General features: G+C 57.5%; 1 protein-coding gene across 1 annotated transcript in view; it reads right to left on the bottom strand.

Annotated features, from left to right (window-relative positions):
• The window catches only part of NLRC5 (NLR family CARD domain containing 5), a 940085-nt gene extending 924153 nt beyond the window's left edge, over positions 1 to 15932 (bottom strand). The window contains exons 1-16 of the mRNA XM_081108345.1: positions 15895 to 15932; positions 14495 to 14801; positions 13710 to 13769; positions 13023 to 13091; positions 10185 to 11859; positions 8757 to 8840; positions 8531 to 8614; positions 7021 to 7104; positions 6822 to 6911; positions 6133 to 6192; positions 4684 to 4746; positions 4099 to 4182; positions 3140 to 3223; positions 2136 to 2225; positions 861 to 929; positions 49 to 117 (exon numbers count right to left, since the gene is read on the bottom strand). Coding sequence (XP_080964471.1) covers positions 49 to 117; positions 861 to 929; positions 2136 to 2225; positions 3140 to 3223; positions 4099 to 4182; positions 4684 to 4746; positions 6133 to 6192; positions 6822 to 6911; positions 7021 to 7104; positions 8531 to 8614; positions 8757 to 8840; positions 10185 to 11859; positions 13023 to 13091; positions 13710 to 13769; positions 14495 to 14789 — 2960 coding nt within the window. The 5' untranslated portion in view covers positions 14790 to 14801; positions 15895 to 15932. The remainder of the gene's footprint in view (positions 1 to 48; positions 118 to 860; positions 930 to 2135; positions 2226 to 3139; positions 3224 to 4098; positions 4183 to 4683; positions 4747 to 6132; positions 6193 to 6821; positions 6912 to 7020; positions 7105 to 8530; positions 8615 to 8756; positions 8841 to 10184; positions 11860 to 13022; positions 13092 to 13709; positions 13770 to 14494; positions 14802 to 15894) is intronic.
• Between the last annotated feature and the right edge of the window lie 918 nt (positions 15933 to 16850).

Raw genomic sequence — 16850 nt, 5'->3', positions numbered from 1 at the left:
AGGGAGGGAGCCGGAGCCACGCCCAGGCCCTGCAGGTTGTCACTGTACCTGATCCTCGGGGAGCTTGGGGGCAGCTCAGAGGACACGCGGAGTGTAAGGCTGTCAAGAAACGCAGCTCTGGAGAGACACACACCAGGCCAGGCTGAGCAAACGCGCTTCCCACCATGCAGTCTCCACCCAGGCCTGGAGAGCGCCAGACCTTGGTTCCTCCAGGCTCCTCTGTGTCCTGGCTGTGTCACCTGGGACAATCACTTAGGCTCTTACTGGAGAATGTACGTGAGTTGCCTTAGTTTGGTGCTTGGTGCTCCATTAACCTTGGCCGTTAGCATCATTAATATCCTCCTCCTTATCATCATCGCCTTCAGAGATGCCAGCCTCAGCTTCAGGCAAGCCTCCGAAAGCTCAGACCCTACAGAAGACCTTGCAGGTGGACACTGAGGAGCACAGAGCTGAGTCTCTGCCTATGTGCTGGGCTGGGGGCAATCCAGGAAGGCACCCTGGAGGAGGCAAACACTCTCTAAGGGTCCTTGTGCCAAAGGAAGCCAGAAGTTCTGGCCAAAATCAGACGCGTAGGCCAGCGATCCTCGGGTTCAGGCCCAAGGGCTACCCTGCGCCTGCCCCAGCGAGGTGCCATCTCCATCCTGAATCACAGGGCTCTCTTCAGGCGCCACTAGGGGATGGGACAGCATCTGTCCCTTGACCCTCCCCTTAGGGCTGCATCCCCCTCTGTGCCCGCTGGCTTGCTGAGCCTATGTGAATGCCAAGGTTCCTTGGCAGTTGAGCGGCACTGAGCAGCTGTGGGAGCCAGGGAGGGGGTGGCCCTGGCCCAGGGTGAGGTCGGGATGGTGTTGGGGCCCTACCTCTCCTGGGTCCCCTCCTGCTCCTCCGGTTCTGGGGCAAACGTGAGAACCACTGTTTTGTGCATGAGGCTGCGGAGAGAAGAGAGGGAGGAGGCAAGAGGCTTATGGAGTCCCGGCTGCGATGGATCATTTTGTTTTTGTTTTTTTGTTAATCCTCAGCTGAGAATATTTTTCCATTGATTTTTAGAGTGGAAGGGAGGGTGAGAGACACAGAGAGAGAAACATTGATGTGAGAGAGGTTGCCTCCTGCACGCACCCCGACTGGGGCCAGGGGATCCAGCCTGCAACGGGGTACATGCCCTTGACCGGAATCAAACCCTTCCGTCTGCAGGCTGACGCTCTCTCCACGGAGCTAAACTGGCCAGGGCCCGGGTCATTTTTTAGCCTGACCTGGAGAAACCTCCTGGTTGCCATCCCCCAGCCTCTAGCTGCGGTCACTTCCTCTGACCTCCCCTGACCCTCTGAGCTCCCCGGGGCCTGAAGACTTTCTTTCACAGATTTCAAACTATCATCAGCCCTCGCTTCCGGGCACGCCCTTGAAAGAAAGCCTCAGTGCTGTGGCCTTTGTGGTTTGGGCCTCGGGCTGAAACCCTCCCTCTGTCCACTGGTGGCACCTGGGCTGAGGTTGCTTGCCCAGCAGAGGGAGGTCGCTGCCAGGTCAGGGCAGACATTGAGAATCCACAGGCGGCTGTGACTTATAGCCCAGCATCCCTAACCTCGCCTTGCAAACCGAATGTATGTATTTTTTTATGTATATTTTTCCCCATTATAAAAGTCCCACTTCATCCCTATGGAGAACTTAGAAAATATAATAAAGTAAAAAGAAAATCACCCCCGTCTCTCCCACGTATCAACGACCACTGACTACATTTGGGAGAGCGTCCTTCAAAATATTTTGCTTTTTAATGCAGTGAATGTTCTTTTCCTTTTTCTTGTTCTTAAAAATGGGATTAAAATGACAAATTTTCTTCTAAAAATCAGGTTTTCAAGGGACAGATGCTGCGAGAGTGACACAGTGCGGGTAATTATTGGTGGGAACTGGTGTTCGTTATACCGCGCTCCCTACCTTGGAGTGTGTTTGAAAAGCTTTGTTAGAAAAATGCCGCGTTAGATGCTTATGTGTGCTGTCTGCACCACCCATACTAACCCTGCAGCCATATCGTGCTTTTGTTAGGTCCCTCCCTCTGGAGGCAACTGGGACCGGGAATGATGGGAGGAGCCGGAGCTCTGGGCTGGAGGGGGGTGTGGTGACAGGCGTCCACGGCCAGCTCTCACCTGATGTGCAGGTCTGCCAGGTTCCGGCACGTGCTCACTGCCCTCAGCACCCAGGGCACCCCCGCCACCGAGAGCCCGTTGTCACTGAGGCTGTGGAGAGGAGGAGCGGCAGCCATCAGCAGGCGGCTGAAGTCCCCAGTCCCCTCCTCCTGGCTCAGCCGCTGCCGGGCTGGCCTTCTTGGGGTGTCCTGGGTCCTTGGCCAGGGGCTCTCAAAGGATTCCAGCTCAGGTGGATGAGCCGAGAGACGCAGGACCCCGCCCCACTCAGAGAATCAAGTTCTCCAGCTGAGTGACCAGAACCGACCCACGGCTTTCGCCCCTCGGAGCCTCGGTGGAGATGCTCATAGCTCATAGCACCATTCTAAGCGCATTTAACAAGTGGGGAAACGGAGGCTGGGAGACGTGAAAGTACTTTCCCAGGGTCACAAAGCTACCAAATGACAGAGCCAGGATTTCAATACAAAGCCAAGGTTCCACATCAGTTACCCAACCTCAACACCCCCACCCCAGCCCACATGCTAAGACCCAACACAAGCCACCCAGACAGCACCCCCACTTTACCGTGCAACAGTGTAGCACGCCCCACAGCTCAATACCCTTTCTTTCCATCCCACCACCCCCACAATCCACCCCTCACCCAACACTGTACCTCCAGCCTCACACACCACTTCCCACCCCACCATCCCATCCCAACACCCCAGCACCCACCCACCCCATCCCCCAACGTTGGCTCAACGCAACACTCCACCCCACCTCATCCCACTCCACCGGGGGCTGTTGTAAGGACAAACTAGAATGCAAGGGACCCATTCTACCAGGGGTTTTCATAATTGGCTCACGTCAGAGGCAAAAGCAGGGCATGGTTGAGCCACTCGGACTTTGCAGGAGTTTGAAGAAGGTGGGGGTGGGGGGCAGTGGGGAGCAGCTCCCTCAGTGATGATAGGCATGGGGGCCCGCTGGGACTCTCGGGGCTCTGTTACCCAACAGTGGGGTGGGCCACTCACTCCAGCTTCCCGGCGATGCGCAGCTGGGGGGCAGCCTCTGCCACCAGTCGACAGCCTTCGTCCTCCAGCTGGTTCCCTGAGAGGCTGAGACAGAGGGGCCCGCTGCCTGTGCTGCTGGGGGGTCCCTCCCCAGCCCTCCACATGCACGCCCCCCCCTCATTGACTTCCAGCAAAGCATCATTCGGGTAAGTGATCCTTCATAATAATGAGTGTAAAAGACTGTGTACGACCTGCCAGGCACTGTCCTAGGGGCCTTTGCAATGATGGCATTTTTACACCCCCTAACAGCCCTAGGACGTGGGCGCTATTGTTACCCTCATCTTACTGATGAGTACGCTGAGGTTCAGACTGGTTAGGGCAGTTGCTCAAAGGCGGACCTGTGGTTTGAACCCAGGCAGCCTGACTTCACGGCCCTGCCCTCAACCACTAATTTATGCCACAACCTACACAAGTACTTCTTGTGACCAGCTTCATGATGATGGGGGCATATGACCTGGTCTGGGGTCAGGGAAGGCTTCCCTGATGTTGGAGCTGCAGGCTAGTGAAACTAGTTCAATCAGCAAGGGGCGGAGAGAGATGGGGCCGGAGGAGCAGTACACCAAGGGTACATTTGAGGACCGGAAAGGGAGAGCCTGTGTGTCTGGAGGGAAGACCGACCAGAGGGCGGGGTCAGATGGGGTTTGGGGGTTGGGAGCAGGGTTCCGGATCACACAGGTTTTAGGATTCGGGCTTCATCCTGAGCAGCGGGAAGGAGCGAAGGGGACAGGCAGGAGTGACACACAGGTCACACCCTGCCAGGTGGAGGTGGCCAGGTGGAAGCGGTAGCTGTTATATAATAGCTTCCCCCAGATCCTTAAGGAGGCATCTTCCCCACACTGTTCACCCCAAACGGAGGCCCTTCCTACCCTGCCCTGCCATGCCCTCCCGTCTTCTGCCCCGGAGAGCCCCATGATACTCACTCTACTTCCTCCAGGAGGGGGCCTTCCCGGAGCTGGGCTATGAGCATCTCCGCATCCCTGATGGTTAGGCAACACTTCTGCAGCCTGGGGTGGCGTAGGGGGCAGAGGGGCTCAGGACAAGAAGCTGCACGATGCCTCCTCCAGCTCCTGGCCCCGCCACGAGGCATGGGACCTGGGGGAGCCAGGAGGCTGACAGACCTGGTGTTGAATCCTGGCCCTGCTTCTCAGTCGCTGGGTAAACTCGGACAAGGCACGTAAGCTATTTGAGACTCAATGTTCCCCTCTGTCAAATGGGAACAATAATGTGGACTTTGCAGAATTTGCAAAAGCATAACAACGAGGTGATGGATATAAAATACCACCGTGCCCAGCACACAGCGAGGGCCCATTAAATGACAGTTACTGTTGCCGTTGTTGTGCCAGATGCTCCTTGTTCAGGCCGGGACGGGTTATTCATGTCCTTTCCCTGCCCCAGGTCTGCTTTCCCCTTTCTCCTCCCCACCTCCCCGCTGCCCTTCCCCTGGGATGACACCCTCCACCCATATCACATCCCTCCTCCGAAGGCCATGGATCCCATTGAGGTACCTGAGGGCCAAGCTTCTGCTCTGAGCCTCTTTCTGGCCGGCGCTTCCCCGTAGGGCTGGGGATCTGGCAAGAACAAGTCCAACATTGGCCTGGGCTGGGGAGCTCAGACTCTGCTCTTGGCTTCTAGGGGCTGAAGACTCCTTAGCACGACACACAGTGAATGAGCAACAAAGCCGGCTGCTTGGAGGTGCTCACGGCACTATGCAGCGACGCAGCAGGAGCAGGCGGTTTGGAGTCAAATGGAACCTTTATTCAAATGCTGACTCTGCCATAGAGAGCTGTGCGGCCTTGGGCAAGTCACTTCACCCCTGGGAGCCTCCATTTTCTCCTTTCTGACATGAAATGACAATAGCTGGCATATAGAGTGACAGAAGGACTGAATGGGGTGACCACAGGCACAAAAGTGAAGCTCAGCAAAAGGCAGCCGCTGCTGTGTAAGGGCCATGGTCTCCACGTGTAGATGTACCATCCGCGGTTCAGAAGGCCAGGAACACAGGCCATACGTGAGTCAGGCTGTGGAAAGCCACGGCACCTCCAGGCTCCCTCCCCCTGGGCCAGGGGAGGGCTGGGGCGGGAGAGAAGCTGGGACAGTGTGAGCCACGTTTACACTGACTTGGAGATCAGTGCCATCCACAGAACTGCCTGGGGCGATGGAAAGGTTTTGTATCTGGGCCCCCCGTGGTGGGAGCCACTGGCCTCCTATGGCCAACAAGCCCCTGAAACGTGGCTGATGTGAGTGATGACATGAAATGCCCATTTTACTTCATTTTAACTCATATAAGTTTAAATAGTCCCATGCGGCTACCGTACTGGGTACCACCTCTCTGGACAGTCGGGGGTGGGGTTGGGGGGAGAAGGACAGTGGTCCTACTGAGTCACTGTATGGGAGAGGGGACGTGAGGCTCAGAGCCGGGGAAGGACTTGCTCAGGGACACACAGGGTCATCTGTTTCGGGGTCTCAGCTGGGAGTGGTGTGGGGAAGCACCGTCCGAATGTTCTTTCACGGAAAGGCAACTTCCCTTCCGTTGGCCACCCAGGGCTGGCCAAGCTGGAATCCATGCACAGCTGAAGAGCCAGCACTTGAGTGCCAGCTGGCTGCCAGCAGGGTTCTAAGCATTAATGTATTAATTTGTTTAATGCTCAGGACAACTGTAAGATGTAGGCACCATAATAGCCTTCCCCTCCCCCCCCCTTATTTTTTGCAGTTTGGAGACTTTCCCCCACTTAGTAACACCATCTGAAGTCTCTTCACGCCTCCCCCACCCCCACCCCAAGGGGCTGGCTCACTCTGGGAGCGGAAGTCCTTTGCCAACTCTGAGCAGTCAGTCACTTCTCAGGGCAGCAGCAGCAGCAAGGAAGATCCCCACATCCCAGCTCTCCCTCAGCTCCCTTGGCCACCTTTCCCCACAACTGCCTGGGCCCAGACCAGCTCCCTCCCTAACTTCTTACCCAGGTAGCTCCGCAGCTGTCTCTGTGGGCAGGGAGAGAAGGATGATGAGGTCCGCCTCCCTGCAGGGCCAGACACCAAGCCATGAAACCCGTGGGCTGGAAACCAGCACCTCACCCCCTCCCTGCGCACCCCGTGCAGTCCCAAACCGCCAGAGGAAGCCGACTTTGTGATTGACAATCACAAAACCGGCTAAGGTGCCCCAAATCAGACATGTACAAGGGTGACGATGCCCTTGCTTGACGAACCCAGTGTTTCAAAAAGCCAGGAAAACAACTTTCACGAGAGAGATCATAGAAACCAGGAACGCACTGATTTTATAGGAGTTCCTGTGTTTCAGGAGTAAGAGGCATAACACTGAACCTGCCCGTGACCCAACAGGCAGCGCTGGTTCAGCACCACGGAGAGCGAAACGCGGCGCCTCATTCCGGGCTATGCCTGTACTTCCTAGATTTTTTTTTTCCCCTTTCGTTGATTCATTCCTTCATCCCTCTGTTGGTCCGTCCATCCATCTTTCCATTCATTCACTTGTTGAGTACCAGGTACCAGGCCCGAGCTAGGCTCTGGACACACCGATGTGAGTAAAACAGACTCAAGCATGGCCGTCTTGCACACTAGGGCTTCCTCTTTTACCCAGCCCCTCCTCTTTTCTCAAGACCCTGAAGGCCAGGCTCCCACGTCTTCTGCTCACCTGACTTGCAGCATCCTGATAGTCGGGCACGTGACTGCCACCTCGGTCAAGCCCAGCAGGGTCGCCATGGAGACATTGTTGTGGCTCAGGCTGCATGATTGAGGCAAAGGTGTCAGGAGTGAGTCCCCCATCTCATGGGCCCCAGACCTTTGCTCTCAAAGGTCGGAGGGCGACTCAGGCAGGTGGAAAGGCCGCTTACTCAAGCTTCCGGAGCGTCGGCAGGCAAGGGAGGACCTTCACGATGCTCAGCAACTCCTGGTTCTTGAGCTGGTTGTCCTGAAAGCTACAAGGGAGATCAAGTCCCTCAGCTCTGGGGTGGGGGCCCTTAGAAGCTCCAGTTGGCAAGGGACGGGCATGGCCACCCTCATGGGGGAGACACAACACAGGGTCCCAGAAGGAGTTGGTGACCTGCTCCATGGGATTCAATAGGTCCAGCTAGGAGGCAAGGCCCTCTGCCGGCCTCGATACAGTCCTCATTCAGTCCCTCTGGTGGCCCAAGGGACCCAGCGGGTGGACTAGGAAGGCTTCGTGAGGTGGGATGAGGAGACCCAGCACCCTGCTCTCAGGAAAACGTCTGGGATGTGCCTGAGGCTCAAGTTCATCAGGGCCTCTTGCCTCCCAGGTGATGAGTGGTCTAGGCTGGGATGCAGGAAATGCCGCTTCTGGCCTCAGCTCTGGCCCTGACTCACCAGAGCCCTAGGCCAAGCACCTTCCTCTCTGACCTCACATGCCTCACCCATCAAATGGGACCCACAGCCCAGTCCTGCCCGGGTTCCTGGCATCCACAGCCCAGTCCTGCCCGGGTTCCTGCCTGGACTCCTGCCCAGGTTCCTGGCATCCACAGCCCAGCCCTGCCCGGGTTCCAGGCTGGAGGGACAGAACTGAAGAGTTCGCGGTGCCTTTGTGTGTGACCGCTCTGGTCAGGAAACATGTTTGGAAATGCTGAATTTGTTGACATTTACTTCTCTAATTATTGAGGGTGATCTTGATCTTTTCTTCCATCGGGCACAGTGAGCATGCATGGAGACACCCAGCAGGAGGGACAGAGCAGACCTGTGGCCCAGCTAATGCTCCATTACGCAAGAGGCACACCCTAGTGCTAGGCTGCACCTAGGGATGAAGGGGTGCCTTTTCTAAAGCTCACAAAGGTGCCAGCTGGCACTGGGTCCGCCTGTGAGCTGCTGAGGAGGCGCCCTGGCCCCACCCTTCTCCAGCCACTCATCACGGACACAGGTAGGAGTATGTATGTGGGTCTAAGTGTGCATGTGTGTGTGCACTGCACATATGCACACCTTCGAGTGTGCATGTATGTGGGGCATGTACTTAAGAGAGCAGACAAGTGCACGTGTGTGTATGTTTCATGCATTTGTGCATGAATGTGAAGGTGTGCGTATGATTCATGCATTTATGTGAACCCACAGTGCCTAACACCAGCCTACTTACTGCCATCCCCCGCTCAGGGTCACAGAAAGAGGGAAGGGGGCCTCAAAACTCAACCTCCTTCAAAATGGCCCAAAATATTGGATGAGAGAAGCCCTTGTCTGGGGTCGTTAGGAGCCTTGAGCTTGGATCCAGCCCCACCCAGCTCTTAGATTGATGCCTCCCCTCTCTGAGCCACACTGAAAAACTACCCGTCAGGGCCCCTGAACATGCGAGCCCTGGGCGTGACCTCTTCCCTCGGCCGGTGAACCCTCCGGGAGATCACTCACCTGACCTCTTCCAGGTGTGGACAGAGGGGCAAAGCCTGCACCAGGTGGTAGATGCCTCGGGCAGTGATCTTACTTCCTGCTAACCTACAGGGTAAGCAAAGATGGATGGGAGAAGCGGGGATGGAAGGGAGGTAGGCCCGATCTGCCCTGCGTAGGGTTGAGGGAAGGGAGGAGAGTTCTGGCATCCCCAGCGGAGGACCCCTCTCCATTCCAAGTCCTGGCTCACCCCAGCTTCTTCAGGCTCCCCATTGTCGGCAAGCTCCTGGAGAGGGCTTCTGCAAAGGCATCCCCACACTTCCTGCTCTTAAAGCTGCCACAGGGGGAGGCAAGGTGGCAGATAATCAATGCTGGGCAGGGCTTAGAGGTCACGCCCACCCCTCCTCTGACAGAAGGAACCGAATGAATACAGTAACGTTAATAGTAGTTGTTGCCCTAGCCAGTTTGGCTCAGTGGATAGAGCATCAGCCTGTGGACTGCAGGGTCCCCGGTTTGATTCTGGTCAAGGGCACATACCTCGGTTGTAGGCTCCTCCCTGGCCCAGGCCCTGGTCAGGGCTCATGCAGGAGGCAACCGATCAATGTGTTTCTCTCACATTGATGTTTCTCTCGGTCTTTCCCTCTCTCTTCTCCTCTCCCTAAAACCCAATGGAAAAATATCCTCAGGTGAGAATTAGCAGGGGAAAATGCAGTGACTGTTATTGCTGTTGTTGTAATGGTTGTAGTAGTAACAAATACATATCATGGCAGAGACTGCTAACTGTCCACGGAAACCCAGCCCCCGTGCACGGAGCTATACCCGGGAAGATGGTTTCTCAGCCAGAGGCGGCATTTCCCAGCCTCCCTTGCAGCTCAGTGTGGCCATCTGGCTACTAGCATGTTCTCACCACTGGGATGTGCCTGGAGAGATGTGCCCTATTTCCAGGAATGAGCTTTACCGCACGGAGTGCGTCCAATCCGTGACCTCTCTTCCCCTTCCCCCAAGCCAGAGCACAGCTAGGCCCCTGCCTCAGCTTTGACCCTGCAGATCCGCATGCCCAAGGAGACGATGAGCAAGAATGGGAGGAACCAGGACTCTGCGACCATGTGGAGCTGAGCAATCCCACGGACCTGGACTCGGAGTATTCCCGGAGAGAGAAAGAAAATGCTACGGTATTGAATCCACTCTATTTTGGGGAGGGTGGGGTGAGGGGTTCTTTGTTCCTGCAGCTGAGCCTTTTCTCTAGCTGCTACACATACTGAGCCTTTCCTGTGGGCCAGGAGCTGTGCTGAGTGTTTCTCATGCCTTATCTCACCTCACAACAACCCTATGAGGTCGGTTTTATTACTGATTCACTTGAGGGATGAGGAAACTCAGGCTGAGAGGTTAAATAACACTGAAGTCAAAGAGCCTCGAGCAGCACAGCCCGGATCAGCGGCTCCAGCCCATGGCTGAGAGAGGCAGACTGACAATCCAGATCCCACGACAAGAGGAGACCCAATGGACCCCAGACGTCCTGGTGAGGCACGGTGCCCCTGACTGCGTCACAGGCTAAGGGACAGGAAGGGCCCGTCCTCCCTGGTACCCACGAGTCCTACCCAGTCTCCCGCAGCGGGTCTGCCAGGTGGGTTACCTCCACTCGCCCCAAAGTCCAGGTCCCTGCACTACCCTTCCTCACCTGAGACTCTCCACCCGCCCACAGGCTGCCAGGGCCTCAGGGCAGCGGGGTTCCAGCGGGCAGCCCTCGAAATCCAGGTGGATGGGGGCCTCCCTGTGCCCCAGGACGTTGGTCAGGGCAGCCAGGTCGGCGTAGGTCAGCGGGAAGTTGTGGAAGGGCAGCTGGCAGGGGAGGCTTCGGGCCATGAGGCTGGCCAGCTCCGGCTCCCGTGTCTCGCCCACACAGCGACACAGCTCTACCACCTTGGGCCCCGTGAGCCTGCGCGTGGCCAACTTCTTCAGCGCCTGTATGACTGCGGCCTGCTTGGCACCCACCCACGCCTCACCCCGCTCTGCCAGGTGGCAGAGGAAGGGACAGCAGGCAGAGGATGCCAGACCCGCCAGGAAGATGGGGAGGTGGTCCCAGAGGCCCAGTCTGGCTTTGGTCCGCAGCAGCCAGCGAGAATTGAGGGTGACGTGGCGGGCGAGCGTGTCTTTGTCCACCTCGGGACTGGCCATCAGATGCAGGGCAGCCAGAAACTCCTGCAGGCTGAGGTGGGTGAAGGCATAGCCCGGCTCCTGCTGCCTGGGGCCTGTGCAGACGCAGAAGGAGGTCAGCAGGCCCAGGGCAGCCCCGAAGGCCATCATGGCAGGAGGGATGTCTCCTGCAGAGAAGATCACCTTCCCCGTCTCCAGGCCCCTCAGGGCCACCTCCCCGAGGCCCCTCAGGGACTCAGCAGCCCGGTACCCGCGGGGGCTGAGGGCGAGCACCATCTGCACGTAGTTCTGAGTCACGGTGGGCAGGAGGGCCGCAGACTGGCCCGGAGAGAGGTCCGGGAGCAGATGGCGGAGGCAGAGGCAGGCGATCCGGCACAGGGCGGGCGCCGCGCACATGCCCCGGAGGTGTCTGTTTGCCCGCAGCTCCGCCAGGGCCGCCTCCCGGGCCGGCTGGTTGCTGAAGAAGCGGCCCACGTACTCCTCCACCCGCGGCCCGTCGAAGCCCCACAGGTGGATGGTGGCTGCCTCGGTGGGCAGGCAGTCTGGCAGCTTCCCTGGCCGGGAGGTGGCCATGACCCTGCAGCCAGGCAGGAGGGTCCCTCGGCACAGGCCAGAGAAGAGGACGAGGGCTGGGCCTGGTGCCTCGGGGCCCGCGGTCTCCCCGCTGGGATGGGGGTGGAGGGCCTCCTCCAGCCCGTCGAAGATGAGCAGGACCCCCTTGGCGTTCCTCTCCAGGTACTGGAGGACGGCGTCGGGGCCCTCCTCGGGGCGCAGGTACAGGTCGAACAGGAGCTGGGGCAGCGTCAGGGCCTCCGCCAGCAGGTTGAGCTGGCGGAACTCAAACAGGAACAGGGCCTGGAAGCGGTCCAGCTGGCCGTCGGCCCACTTCTGGCAGAGCCAGCGGGTCAGCGTGGTCTTGCCCATGCCCGCCTTCCCCAGGAGCACCATCACCCTCGGGCCCTTGTCCGCCCTGGGGCCGAAGAGGTCCTGGAGGCTCACGTCAGCACCATCCTCAGCCCTGGGGCTCCCCGGCACGGCCCCCTCCTGAGTGCTGAAGGGTGCTGTGGCCCGGCTCCACTGCAGGATTGGGGGGACGTAGGCCTGGTGGAAGGTGAGGGGCTGCCCTGGCCCCGGGAGCTCGCCGCCATAGCGCTGCTGGGCCGAGGTCCTCAGCTGCTGTAGGTACCTCTTGGCCAGTTCTGCTGGGGGCAGGGAGATGGCATGAGGCTGAGACCTCCCCTCGCCCCCAACCTCATCCCAGTATTGGCTGCTGGGATCCTACAGCCCCAGCTGTGTTATGTGGGAGGGGGCGGGGGGCCGCAGGAGCACCCAGGGGCTCTTGTGCCACCCAAATCCCTAGAAGGAACTGCTTCTGCCGAAGCAGACTCTGGCAGCTGTTTAACCAGGTGCGAAGCGGGGATCATGGCTCTGTGTTTGGCAACGGCATGGGTGGCGTAGTTTTCAATAAGATAGGGAAAGGGGAGAGGGCACTTCCTTTGCAACTTCTTCTTTTTGCAACTTCTGATCAGAACAACCTCTTCCTGCAATATCTGAGAACTCTGTGCCCCTCCCCACCATTTCAGTTCTGTAATGCCCAGGGCAGGGGGGGAGGGCGGTGCTAACGACCTGTAGGTCCAGCACTGACCAATCAGAACTGTGGGAACTGGGCCCCCCACGGGGCCAGGTACTGACGTTAGAATTGCTGAGTTATTGGGAAATCTGGGGTGGAACCAGAGAAGGGACTGGGGCCACTGTTGGGGGCCAGCGAGAGCCCTGGCTGGGGGACCTGAGGTAGCAGTCTATGTTATATCCCATTGGGTCTCCCAGCTGGTGGGGAACAAGGACTCTTCTGCACACCTGGTGGAAAACAAGGGAAGTTCGGTCTCTTCTAGCCCCTTGGCCAGTCCTCAGCACCCCCATGTCTCCTCCCCGTGTGCCTCAGGGCTTCTGCTTTTGGGGAGTTCTCCCTGGTATCCTGTTTACCTCTAAACTGGCCAATGAGGGCCCAGGCCTGAGGTTACGATGGTCACTTCCCTGGGGCCCCTCAGCCCTGAGGACATAGGGTGTCCCTGGAAGTAGCTAAATGATAAAGCTGCAACCTGCTGGGTTGCTCCAGCTCCTTCAGCTGAGCCATCTCCGGAGGAGCCCCCCGGGCGGCCTGTTGGGGAGGCCCCTCCTGGCCAGACGCCACCCTCCCCTCTGCCCACCCAGGACCTTCGATCCTTCTTTCGTGGAAGCTTGGACTACAAGAGCCACGAAGCCCCTGGAGGCTCATCGGCAGGGGACCGAGTCCAGGATCTGTGTCCTGGCCCCAGTGCCATCCAATCCCTGTGTTCAGGTCCCTCCCCGCCTTGGCACCCACCAAGCTGCTGCCTCCTGAACTGCTTCCGGCGGGGTGAGGACCCGCAGCTCTGACGAGGGCGCTTGAGGCCTGGAAAGAATGAAGGAAAGCGTAAGGGGTGAGGTTTCGGGGCCAAGGAGGTAGGTACCCACTACTGTGGGGCGCTCCGCTCCACAAAGAGGAGGCAGGCAGACAAGTGGGCCCACACTCAGGGTTTGAGTGAAGGCAGCTCAGTGAGAAGGGCCAGGAGGGACCAGGGACCAGGACAAACAGTCTGGCTTTGTGGGGGAGCTGGGATGATGGGTTGGATGTTTCCTGTCAGAGCTTGATGTTTCTGCCATGCACACCTCTAAGTAAAGAGTCCACACATCTATAGAAATAAAGGTTCCGAGCCCACTGTGGACATCATACTCTGTGGTGAAAGACCGAAAGCTTTTCCTCTAAGATCAGGAGCAAGACAAGGATGCCCGCTTTCACCAACTCTATTCAACACAGTCCTGGAACTGCTACCCAGAGCAAGGAGGCAAGAAAAACAAATAAAAGGCATCCAGCTTGGAAAGGGGCGGGGGGCATGTGCAGGTGCATCAGGGGCAGAGGAGGATGGTTTATGGGAAATGGCTGGGACTTGCCAGCAGCCTCCTCTGGGTTTGACGTGGGAACCGAACATGCTCACCACCCCCCCTCCTGCTCCCCAACCCCAGGCCTCACCGAGGTGGAGCAGAGGTTCAGGTTGGCTTTCTGCACCCGTTTCCGAAGGACCGGGAAACCCTGAGAGAGAGGGGGGAGAGTATAATACACATGGGATGTGCTGGGACCAGCTCTGATGTCTGCCTCAGGGATCACCCCAAAGGGTGAGTCCCCAGCGAGGGAGAAATCAAGTTTACACTCAGCGATCTGTGGAGGGCACAGCTTGGTGATGAGCCGAGAAGGCAGCCGGAGACAGAAATGTGGGTGTATATGTAGGTTTGGGCGCGGCCGGGTATGTGTGTGCACATGTGTGTATGCATGCATGCACGCGTGTGCATGTGTTTGTGCACACGGTGAGCCCCCTGCATTTCCTGCACGCTGCCTTGTGGTGGAGGCATGGCGTGAGTCCTCCCCATCTCCCCACGGCGCTGTAAAAGCAGAAGGTGCCCGAGAAATGCCCCCGGACCTGAACAGGTTCAATCTGCAACCAGCAGTACAGCTCAGAGGGCTCTCCCTGCGCCTGCTTCTGACCTCGTTGCAAGAAGCACGCTCTGGGGCATTATGGGCTATTTGGCATTTCCTGGCTGCAAGGAGTCACCTATTCTTTCTCTCCTGGCATCCCGCCTCCCTGGACAACTGGGATGGTATGAGGTGGAAGGTCCCCAGCTGATGTGGAGGCAGTAGGGAATTTGCTCTAGGAAGTGTCCAGAAACAAGGAATCGTGTTCCTGGCTTGAGTCAATTGTGTGACTCAAGTGGGGCAGCGTCTTCCCCGGGCCCCTCTGCACCCCTCGTGCACGCCCTTACCGTCTCCATGGCCCCACGTGCTCAGCAGCTGCACCTCCAGCTCCAGGGGCACCTCCAGCTCCATGCACACACAGTGGATGAAGGCCTGCCAGGTGGCCAGGCCTTGGGTGTGCAGCTCCCTGAGTTGTAGGAGGACCCTCTGTGTGGGGTCTGGGTCCTTGTTCCTGGAGCCCAGGTCTATGTTGGGGAGGAAGAACTTCACCTTGGCACTCAGCCATTCTGGGTCATTGCTGAGCAGACTCACGAGCCGACCCCACTGGTTCTTGGTGCCCAGCCGGAAGCTAATGGGGTCCATGAGGAGCTGGCCCTGCAGGGACAGGGTAGGCAGGTGAGCTGGGGAACAAGTGAGCTGGGGGACAGGTGAGCTGTGGGGACAGGTGAGCTGGGGGACAGGTGAGCTGTGGGGACAGGTGAGCTGGGGGGATAGATGAGCTGGGGGTGCAGGTGAGCTAGGGCCAGGTGAGCTGGGGAGCAGGTGAGCTTGAGGACAGATGAGCTGGGGGCCAGGTGAGCTGGGGGGACAGGTGAACTGGGAGATAGGTGAGCAAAGGGATAAGGCAGCTGGGGGGAAGCCAACTGTGCCTGTGTCCTGGCTCTGAAATGGCCTAGTTCATTCCCTGTAGATGGTGTCCTGGGAATGCTTTATTCATATGTTCCCATGGACCCCTTTGTGATGCTCTCTGTCTGAGTTAAGCACTTGTCCCCCAAAATTTGTCCTCCCCTTCTTCCTCAGTCCCAGAACCCCTGAAGATTCCCTGGTCATCTGGAACAGGCTCTATTTCCAGCCTCCCTTGCAGTTAGATGCAGCCATGTAATTAAGTGTTGGCCAATGGGACGTAGGTGGAAGTGTTGTGTATCCTTCTTTGCTGCTTCCTGTGGCTGGAATGATGATGTGATGACTGAGCCTTGGGCAGCCATATTGGGTCATGAGGTGGAAGCCCACAGGGGCTGGCAGTACTCCAGGTCGTGGCAGCTGTTTTAGACCGGGCCCAGGAAAGAGGGCAATGTGGACAAAGGTCCCAGTTGATTCACAACAAGAACGAGGAGGAAATAAACGTTTGTTCTCATAAGACACTGGGACTTTGTAGGCTGTTTGTTATGCAGCATAAACAAGCCCATCCTGGCTGATACACACTCACAACCGACCTTCAGCAAGTCCCTTCCCTCTCTGGGCCTCAGTTAGGCCATCTATAAAATAGGCAGAGTAGATGCTATCTTAGGCCCTTGCTGATTTTGTGTCCATTGATGTTCACTCTCATGAATGGTGGCTAAGTGTAGGTTTGTTGTATTGGGGACAGGCCCAGTGGGGCCAATCTGGGTAGGGAGCAGTCCTGGCAGCGGGTGGGGGAGTGAAGGAGTGAACGGGAGGAACAGAGAGGAAAAGGGGAAAGATGACTTACTTGGCTTCCTGGTTCATCATAGATGCTCTAGGGTGTCCGTGGAGACAGTCTCATGGGTACCTGGGCCGAGTCCTGTGCCTTGAGCTGGATTTGCTGGTTGTTTCCATAGGGCAGGCCTCTAAGGAGAGAGGAGACAGGGTGCTGTCCACAGCATCCCAGAATGCAAGGGGAATGCTGTGGAGAAGGCACCAGCCCTTAGCCCTGCCCTTCGTCTGACCTGAAACAGTCCCCTCACCTTCGGGCACAGACCCTGCTCTTCTTGTCCCTGGACTAGCACTGCTCACCTCCCGGGGTCACCTCCTGCCACACCTGGCCCAGAGGAGGTGACCCCAACTCGGACATCCACCTTACAGTGACTCGGGGTGTCACAGTGAGCCCTTCAAACACGGCCGACTCACTACAGGCCACTTGTTGGGAGGAAAATGGAATAATCCTCACCACGGATGCCAGCTGCCTTTCCCAATAAAATTCCAGAAAGGTCAGGATTTGCTATCTCTTTCTCATTACATCAGCAAGTAGTTTTATTTATTATTATTTTTTAATCCTCATCCAGGGATATTTTTCCATTGATTTTTAGAGAGAGTGGAAGAGAGAGGGAAAGACAGAGAGAAACACATCAGTTGATTGCCTCCTGCACGAGGCCCAACCAGGAACCGGGTCTGGGAGGAGCCTGAAACCAAGGTACGTGTCCTTGACCAGAATCATACCTGGGACCCTTTGGTCCCGAGGCCAATGCTCTATCCACTGAGCCAAACTGGAAGCAGTTCTAAACAACTGAGAGTTAATATTCTATTCAATAAGAAAACCCAGAGGCATCGGTCACTCACGTCCTGGCACAAATGTGTACCGAATACAGCTGTAGGGATTTTGCCTGACAAGGTGGAATGGACAAGAGAAAAGATGGTGGAAAAGTAGGTGGACGACAAAGAAAGGAGAAGGACCAGTCTGTGCACTGA

Source organism: Myotis nattereri (assembly GCF_964212035.1).
Source record: "Myotis nattereri genome assembly, chromosome: 15".
NCBI lineage: Eukaryota > Metazoa > Chordata > Mammalia > Chiroptera > Vespertilionidae > Myotis > Myotis nattereri.
The sequence above is the reverse complement of the archived record's forward strand: the minus strand, read 5'-3'. Positions and strand labels throughout refer to the sequence as shown.